This window comes from Uloborus diversus, chromosome 5, assembly GCF_026930045.1.
Source record: "Uloborus diversus isolate 005 chromosome 5, Udiv.v.3.1, whole genome shotgun sequence".
In the NCBI taxonomy this organism is placed as follows: Eukaryota; Metazoa; Arthropoda; class Arachnida; order Araneae; family Uloboridae; genus Uloborus; species Uloborus diversus.
The window spans coordinates 109,119,733-109,129,789 of NC_072735.1; the positions used below are offsets into that span (position 1 = coordinate 109,119,733).

General features: G+C 31.7%; 1 protein-coding gene across 1 annotated transcript in view; it reads left to right on the forward strand.

Moving 5' to 3' along the window:
* The window catches only part of LOC129221926 (17-beta-hydroxysteroid dehydrogenase 13-like), a 42,326-nt gene extending 34,409 nt beyond the window's left edge, over window positions 1–7,917 (forward strand). Inside the window, exon 6 of the mRNA XM_054856308.1 lies at window positions 7,091–7,917. Coding sequence (XP_054712283.1) covers window positions 7,091–7,196 — 106 coding nt within the window. The 3' untranslated portion in view covers window positions 7,197–7,917. The remainder of the gene's footprint in view (window positions 1–7,090) is intronic.
* Window positions 7,918–10,057: the final 2,140 nt, after the last annotated feature.

A 10,057-nucleotide genomic window follows, 5' to 3' on the forward strand; every position in this document is an offset into this window, starting at 1 on the left:
TTGTTAACAAACAGATAACAACAGATAAAAATTTTAAATCATTGAGATTTTTCTGTTCCTTTGCCAACAATTAAATCGCAGACGACATTATGTTTTATCTTTCTTATTTTTGTATTAATAAGCTAACTTTATTCGCACAAAAAATGGCAAAAATCAGTCCCCTTGGAGCGATTGGTGCCAAAATTGAGTAGGGCCTGTTCACATTCATTCACATTCATTCTAAATTTCATCTAAAACTTAACATTACTTCTTGAGATATAGTAGTCGCTATGAACTAGTAACCCCCCCCCCTTTTTTTCGAGCTATTGGCACCAAAATAAAATCAACTCTTGCTCCCTCTAAGGCCTACCTGTTGATAAGTTTTTGTTTGATTCCTTTTATTAGCTCTCGAAATATAGCAGACACAATAACCGGGAAAAAAACATTCGATTGCTCAACCCTCTTTGAGCTACTAGTACCAAGCTGAATCAGCCACTGTACCTTTTAAGGTCAACAAATGAACCAAATTCTGTTTTATTTCGCCAGCTGCTTTCTGAAATATAGCAGGTACGCATACCGGAAGAAACGTTCGATAGCTCCGCTCCCCGAAGAGGAATTGACGCCAAAAACTTACGGACAGCAGTTCACATGGGGACACATATGTGTACCAAATTTCGTTTGGTTTCATGAAGTAGTTTTTGCTAATCAGTAAAAAAAAAAGTTTAACACACACACACTTACATTTCTCAAAAAAGCTCGATATGTAGTCAGCACACCTCGAAACGTGCAAATCCATCGAAATTCTTCGAAGCCATCGAATATTTTCACAAAACCAACACTTTTTTCTATACAGGGTGTCCACCCAATTGGTGGACCAATAGCTGATTTCTAAACCGTTAGAGATAAGCGTATAGTTCCTTTTGGGAAAAATCTTTAAATTCTGTAAAAAATTAAAATTATTGAAATTTTTGACAAAAAATCAAATTTTGAAACAATTACAAAATTTAACTTTTTGTAAAGTCCCCCCAGTACTAGCAATTATCTTTAGTAAAATATTCTTGACACACTAACATAATGAAGTAAAAAAAAAATCACTCTTCTACGACCAAAATTGACCTAGTTATAAAGTTTTGAAAAATCATGATTTTCGGAGATTTTATGACGTCAGCGAGATAGCTCATAAGGGAATGTATGCGAATTGACAAAGTGTGTTAATAGGTTTAAATTTATTTTGCTTCTTGTTATCAGAGGGAAATATTGACGGTTGAAAAGACTTAGCAAGTGCTATTTATAAGCTCAAAGCCTATTTATGGTTAAAAGGCAGGGAGGGGGGGGGGGCTAGAAGTGGTTTGTCGTTTTGTTTTAAGAACCTCTTATTTCTATTCCCTAAATATCATTAAGTAAATGGACCACGACCTGGTGGCTCCCTGACACCTGGGTTTAACAGACAGGAACAAACAACTCTTGCCCGTTTTCGTAGTGGACATCATAAAACTTTAAAATTTTCGGAGGGGTCGAAGACCTTTCAGACTTGTTTCAAGTGTTCGGTTGAGCAGGCCTCGCCTGACCATATACTGTCGTGCCTGGGGCTCTCCAGGAGGGATTTGACTGAAGATCCAGTGACGGTGCTGGATTTCTTGAGGGTAAACAAACTCATGGACCTGGTCTAGCTCTGCTGACCATGGGGGCATGCAACAACAACAACAAGTAAATGGACAAAATTATTCTTTTCAAATTCAAATCAAATATTATTTTTTAAACAATTATATTCTTTTTTTGTTTCAAAAAATATTTTTGTTTAATGTCAGGGGATTTTTTGAGCAATCACAAATTGCTTATTGTCTTCATTTGACCAAAGTTTGATGTTGCTCTGATTTTTCAGATTGCCATGACGACGGTTGTTTTTAATATTTATTTAGATAGTAAAATTTTCGTCGTCATAGTTAAAAATAATCTGTGGTTTCATTTTATTCGTATTTTTTTCAAGACTTAAATCAAGCAGATTTTACATTTAAAAAAAAGGTTTCTTTGTGTAAAATTACCTTTTTTCAGGAAAAACACCTGTATAGATGAACTTAAACAGCAAAAGTTCATCTTCATGCAAAATTTCGAGATTACTAATTCTCATCATACAAGATTGATCAGAAATAAAAATACATGACGGTATATACTGTAAGTAATCTTTATGATACTAAGTGCACTGGTGGATATCGGATCTTTTTTACCACATCCTAATCACCACTTCTTTTTTACGGATGTACGTCGTATTACCTATTCTAGAAAATTAAGTCATAATATTATGACGGGTGCAAATTTCTAAGTCATTTCGATTCCATTCCATTTGTGGAAACAGGAAACCCAACGAATAACCTTTCGCAATTCGTGATAGCGAAAAACATAATTAAATTCAATAAAGTTTAAATTCTTTTTTTTTATCATCTTAAATTCAAATTATGTTCCTCGCAACCACGAATTGCTATAAGACCCTACTCGTTGTGTTTCTCGTTTCTACAAATGGAATGGAATGGAAATTAGAAAAACATTTCACACCCTTCAATTAATTTATGAAACACGGCAAGCAATCAAATCAGTTTTTCAAAAAAAAAAATCATGAAAATAAAACTAATGAGAATATTTAAGAGCAACTAAAGCCTAGCATTGTTTCAAAAAAAGAATTTATGCTGTAACAAAAGATTCGAGACACTGCTTACATCGTCTGCACAACTTTTTTTTTCTTTCTTGGCCGGAAACTTTCGTTATAACCATTAAATAAAATGCGTAAAAAGAAAAAACCATTTTTCTTCAGAATTACAAAATTATCGTCAGCTTTCTGAAATATCATAATATAACAGAAGCTCTAAATAATTCAAACTTTTACGGTTTTTCCTTTCTTTTTAATGTACTATTTTTTTCATTTACCAGTATTCTGTAAATTTAAATACAGTGATAACCTTTTACATAAATTGAGATACAAAATATGCTTTCCAATCAAATTCACGAATGGAAATTAGATATGTATTCTTAAAACAAATAAGATATAAAAAAAAACTTTTAATCATAAATAAAGCTTTGAGCTTTTAAATAGTACTTTCAGAGTCTTTTCAACCATTAATATTGCCTCCTGATGACAAGAACCCAAAATAAATTTAAACCTATTACACACTTTGTCAATTCACAGACATCCCCTTAAGAGCTCTCTCGCTGACGTCATAAAATCTTCAAAATTCGTGATTTTTTAAAACATTAACTCGGTCAATTTTGGTCACAAAAGAGTGATTTTTTTTTAGTTTCACAAATGTTAGTGTGTCAAGAATATTTTACTAAATATAATTGCTCGGACTGGGGGAATATTTAAAAAGTTAGATTTTGTAATTGTTTCAAAATTTGATTTTTTGACAAAAATTTCATAAATTTTGATTCTTTACGGAATTTAAAGATTTTTTTTTTTTTCAATTAAAACTATAAGCTTGTCTCTTACGGTTTGGAAATTAGCTGTTGGTCCACCAATAGGGTGGACACCCTGTATATTAGATACAGAAGAAAGAAATAAAAATTGATTAGATCGGAAAGTCCTTATATATTTTATGTATTACATGTCCCACAAATATTAAAAACATTTCTCTCCTAAAAAAGGGAAAATTTCTCACTTGTCCCTTAAACAGTCATAAAATCTTCTAAAGATTGGTTAAAGCAAGGCTTCACTCGATGCGTGTCTTATCAGGCTCAGTCATTTCTCAAAAGATCAAAGGCGCCGCCTTGCCCGTAAGATGGCGCTGTAGTATAACCGGGGGAAATCATTTGTTTACATTAGTTAACGTATTATTTCTGCTGTAAAAAGTGGTGTTTTTTCAATCTTTAAGGTAAAATTTCATTGATATGGTTAACCGATGTGTAGTAGTGTAGTACAGGGTGAATTGATGCCGGAACGGCGTACCAGGTCTGTTTTTCAAGGAAAATAAATTCCCTTTTCAGGTAAAGCTGGTCCCAACTCAGTATTCAAGGAATTTCTCATTGGCGTTCACTTCTGGTAAAATGTATCCCTGAAGCACAGGGAACTCCAAAGCATTTTGAGCCTTGGTCTCACTTTTAGTAAGTCAGCCCCAGAGATTACGTATACATTTTTTGAGACATTTAATGTGAGTTGATATCGAGAAGGGTTCGAACATTACTCTTCCTCTAAATTAAAAAAAAAAAAGTCTGAGAAGGAAACCTTGTTGTTTATAAATTATATAGTATTTTATTGCATATTTAAAGGAGGTATTTAATGGCGCAATCGTCAAGATTTCGACAATAATTGTTTTATTTTCACAATATCGGTAAGACTGTAATACATATTTGCTCTTTTGATATTATTTAGTTACAGGTACGTCGCTCAGCTTGGTGAATTTTCTCTTTACCTTTACTTGGCGAAAACTGAAAAATTGCACTTACATCATCGTCGGCGAAAATTAAAAAATAAGGCTTACATTGTCGTATGTTTGCTTCTTTTTCTAATTTTACAAAATTTACACACTTTCAATTTTTACTTATGACAAGGTTAATTTATTCTGCTGATTATGTCACATAATAATGGAGAATTGAAATTGATTTATCGAAATATTTTAACGAGATTTCTCATATTATTTTAGCATCTCATTTTTATTTGGCGAATTATTTTACTTTGTTTTGATTTAAAATCCGTGAAAAAAACAAAATAACATACTACTTCGAAAAATAAATAAATTCGACGATCGAAAGCATTTAAAGTTTTATTACACATAAATTTATTACCATTTATTAATTAAAAGTTTCAATAATCCTCTCAGTAAATGAAACTATCCACGAAACGACACTAAAAGTTTCAATAAAATATAAAAAAAAATATGCTGTCAAACTATATTTGACAACTATAAAAGCTTCATTTTATTGAAACCAAAAAAACCGAATACAGGGACAACAAATAAAATGAAAAATAATCGCCAAGAGTTGAAATGCATCGTGACGCACATATATGAAATTCTTTGGCGTCACAAAATTTGACAGCATTATATTTCTTGCCATTTAATATTCACATTAAAATCATGGGGGAATTATCGAGTCGCGGAACATGTGAAATTGGCGAAAACTTTTTCTATTGCTAAAATTGCTGTCGCCAATGTTTGTTCTTTTGATACTTTGATGGAACTTTCTTGTTTTTCAATTAATTAATACATTTATCTGGCGAATTATTTTACACTTTAATGGATCTTTGGCTGAATACAGTAACATGGTTGCTTCTTAATATTGTCTAGTTTTGATTTGGCGGATTACGAAATAGCTTAATTTAATTTTCCATTTTTTTTTCATTTTAATGTAACTTTTTATGCTACTTAATGGCTTTTTTTTTTAAAATTTGATCTTTAACAAATAATTTAAAAATTTGTGGAACTTTTCATGTTTTTTTTGTGCAATAATGTATTTATGTGGTGAAGTTTCTCCCCTTTAAATTTCCTCACAATGCGTAAACATTGGAATACCGTTTACCTTTTAACTAGGCTTGTTTTTATTTTTTTAACTGTTATTATTATTTTTATTTATTTATTTTTTCAACAAGCAAAAGTTTTGTTCAAAAAAAAAAAGAAAAAAGAAGGAATTTTTATTATTATTTTTTTTAAAGGCTGGAATGTATAGGTTTATAAAAGTCTTTAAATGAAAAGTTGTCATGTTTTTCCGGGTAAATTCATTATTGTTTCAATTTACTTTTAAATGACTTAAATTTCTTGTTTTTTAACATACAACGTACTCCTTTATGATATAAATTGTAATTTATAATGATCGATACTAACGATCAGTTTTATGGCAAAATTTTTATTTGATATCTTTTCTACTTATTTTTCTTTAGAAAAATTGTATCTCTATGCATTTTAATAATTCTTGTTGTAAAAAAACTAAAGATATCAAATTGAGCTATTCACCATTTTCAGAATATGTTTTTAAAAAATAACTAATTTTGAATTAAACTTTAAAGTATAAAAAAAAAATACTAAAAGCTCTCTGAATGTTTCCATAAATATATTTATCAACTAACAAAAATATCCGGCGTTGCCTGGGTTAGTAATAATTATGAGAAACAATCGCTACTTTCATTAGTTTTCTGTTTTAACTGATAAATATATTAATTACATATGAAGCATATGTAATTAATTTTTGCATAATAAAACCAAAAAAATACTTTTTCTTGATACAAATTATTAAGCATAGTTCATACGTTTAATAGACAGTTCGGTTTCGTCCATAAGATGTAATGTTTAATTATATAATATTACGCATTATTTCATTCAGAGCCAAATTTCCAGTGTTTGTTTGTTATTAATTGGAAGCAGAAATTACCCCCCCCCTCCCCCCGCCCCCCCCCCAAAAAAAGAAAAAATAACAGTATTTCCAAAACATTTATTCACATACGTTTTCGAACAGAAAACTTCTTTTTAAGCTCGTTTGAAATTGTTGTTCAATGTATAAATTGCAATAAATGCTCACTCCTATTTATATTTATTGAAGGTTTGCAGTTACATTTTTTCATACACGGAATTTACATTGATTTGTCTTCCTCAGCTTATATTCATCTGATTTTGTCTCCAAACTTAATTTTTCTTGAAAACAAAGTTTCATATTTTTTCACTTTTTGCCTAAAATATCTTTTCAAACTTTTCCTCAGGAAGAAAAAAACCGCTTTTAAATTAACTCAAATAATTTTGAATTCAATTTTGAGTAACTATTCTCTTTAAGAATAATCTTATCTGTTGTTTATATAGTTAAAAGTTGCCACAAAATCCACCAGATGTCACTGGAGTCTGACCAGGTTTTTTGTTTGATTGATTGGTTTCATACTACAACTTTTATTGAAATGACTGAGCCTGATAAGACGCGTATCAAGTGAAGCCTTGGTTAAAGACATTGCCAAAAGCATTCTCACAAAATAAGAAATATTTATTCCTTCACTTAATAGATATTATCTAAGCGAAATCGTTTAGTTAATTGAAAGGAAGAATGCTTATTTTAAGATTAGATTCAAATTAGTAAACGTTGTTAAATTTTACATTTAATTAGATTTTAGTCTGTGCATCACTTACGTAAGTTGTATTTTGCTTTTCAGCTGCTTCACGAGGAGGACGAGATGGAAGATGTTGAATTACGTCAATTACGGCTTTGATCCAGACGTTAAAAAGGAACCTCCACCGAAAGTTGCGGAAATTGTTTAGAAGACCGTGCTTTTTTGGACTTATTTAAAATGTTTGAATAAATGAGTACAGCTTGATATTTTATTACAACAGTACTTTAATATTATCTTGAAAATAACATGTATTGTAGACGAAGTACGAAGTATTTTACCTGAATCATGATTATAAAGGAAGAAATAATGAACTGCACCAGCCTGTTCTAAGCAACTAATTGATTATAGTGCTCCTCAGCATTGTTGACACTCGGCGGAAAAGTCAAAAGCATCAATTCCTATTAAATGGGGAGGGCAGTAAACGTGATCGACGAATCCTAAATTCTACAATGTGCTCATTATCAGGGAGTTGGGCGCGAGTTTTCAGTTGAAATGTAATTTTCTACTGTAAACAAACAACGACAATCAAGAAAAAGAACTTGTTTCGGCAGCACTTGATTCTTGCAGCCCTGGCATTTCAACCGGTTTTGAAGCAAACTCGTTCAAGAAAGAATTCCAACAATACTGATGTCCTCTCGATAAATTTAAAGCTTCTAGAACTCGATCAAACATTGATCATGTTTTGACCAAATTGTTCAGAGTTTCACTATAACTTTTGACGACAAGATTTAAAAAAAAAAAACTTATGGGCTTCTCTAGAAAGCCATGAAAGGTCATCAGCTTTCGACTTTGCCTTATATAAATTTTCTAGATTAGTAAGTAAAAGTTTATATTAATAAAACTCCCTCTGTTTCCTGTCTTCAATATCAATTTATATATATATTTTTTGAACTATGAAATTCTATTATGTGCATCAGCTGTGAAATACTAAATTATTTTTTAAATTCCTGATTCGCAACTCTAATAAACTATAGGGGGTGCTGTAGCCACTGTCTAATGGCGGATGAAAAAGGTAAAACAAACAAATGACGTAACTTATAATTTGCTTTGACGCTTAGTGAATGACAGTAGCTTTTCATCGTGTTTGTGGGAAGCTTTCTTTTCTATTCTTCTGAAATTACATTACACCATAAACTGTCTGGAGCCTGTAATTTACAACAAAGAAACACGTGGAATGAAATGTGTTGCCTTTTTCTTTAGTATTATTAACAGGGTTGCCAGATTTAAGAACAATAAATACGGGACAGGCTTCTAGAAGTGAAAGCGGGGGGGGGGATCTTTTTTAAGGTTGAGAGCAATTACTGGATATGGTGTATTTTTAATGGGTGCTTTCCGACGTAGAACGTTTTTCACGAAAAATCTAAAAAATTCAATCGTATCAAAGCATTAATCCTTACTTAATGTCGCCGATCAAAGTATAAAAATCGTTTTCATTGCGATTGTCGACGCATGCGCAGAGGTATATTTCCAACATTAGTCAATGAGCAAAGAGGAAGTAATCATTCGACTCCTCATGGTCTGCCGCCCATGCCAAAAACAAAAACCAAATGGAAACGAAAATAATTTTTGCGTTTGCTGCCACATGATTTTCTTTTTGCTCTTTTTTTTTCACATATTTTGCTTTACTAAATTTTCCCCCTTAAAGCAGCGTTTCTTAAATTGTGTTCCGCGGAACCGTAGGGTTCCACGAAGCTCTCACAGGGGTTTCATGAGACTTGCATATTTTCATTGCACATTTTTCGAATTTGTCACTAAAAAAATCGATGAAAACGCTCTCTCAAAATTAAAAATAAATTTACTTTTAATTTCGTATACTAATCTGAGTTTTATTACCCATCAGGGTTAGCCAAAACAGGAATAATTTTGTTTGTCGCCTGAAATTGTGCCTTTAAGATTTAACTTCGAAATTTTTCCAAGATCAGTCATAAAGCACCTCTTTCTCACTTTTAAGCACTTCAATTCCGAAAAAATTCCGGAAGAAGATATCACCGAAGATAGTTAAAAAGTGACTTCAATGTTAAAACACTTATGGAAAGACACCCAAATTCTCTTTCCTGCATCATTATCAAACATTGCCTAAAATTACGATTTTTGACGTAAATTTCAAATATTCTACTATTATTAGGTACTAGCCACTCTCCCAGTATCTATGGCAGCAGTTGAAAGCACAGTTTTAACATTTAACGAGTGAGGACCAATTTAAGTCAACATAAGCATACAGCGTCATCAAAGTCTCTGATTGATAAATAGCTTTAAAAATTGTTGCAAAATAAGAGACATTTTAGATTTTAGGTTTTAAAAACTTTTTCTTTGAAAATTTTAGTGAATTATTAACACTATGGTAGGTAAAGGTAAAACACATAAGTATTTCTTTTCCTAACTAAGAAAATATTTTAAGCATATAACTCATGCATAAATTCCGAGGTTATTTATCCCTTTTAAAAATACTCAGAATCACAAATAGGCATAGGCGATTCGTACGAAGGGGCAAGGGGAGCAAATGCCCTCTCACTTTCAACAGTAAAGGGACTTTGCTCCTCCACTTTTCTAAGTTGAAACTAAGGGTCGAATGAAAAATGATTGTGATGATCTGTTCACGTGTTTAAAGAACAACTGACTTATTAAGTGCTTCTTTTATGCTTTTTTCATGTTGTTGTTTCGTAAAAATTAAAATTGAACTTCGATTTTCGGGGGTAGGAGGGAATCTTCTGTGGCCATCTGGTCCCGCTTTTTGAGTCCGTTTCTCAAATTTTTGGAAGAAGGGCAATTCATTAGTAATGACGTAAAAATTCAATTGCCCAATTTTTGAAGAAAAAAAAATAGGTTTAAGGGTGTGACACCCCCCAAACCTGTCGTCCCTGCACCTCCTTTGACCCCCACTTTTTTGGGGCACCAGCCGCCTATGCAAATAGGTGTGTTTTGGTGTTTTATAATAATAAATAATAATTAGCAGTTAGCAATAAGATCTATAATGAAGTCTATTTAATTATCAAACAACGACAAATAGTT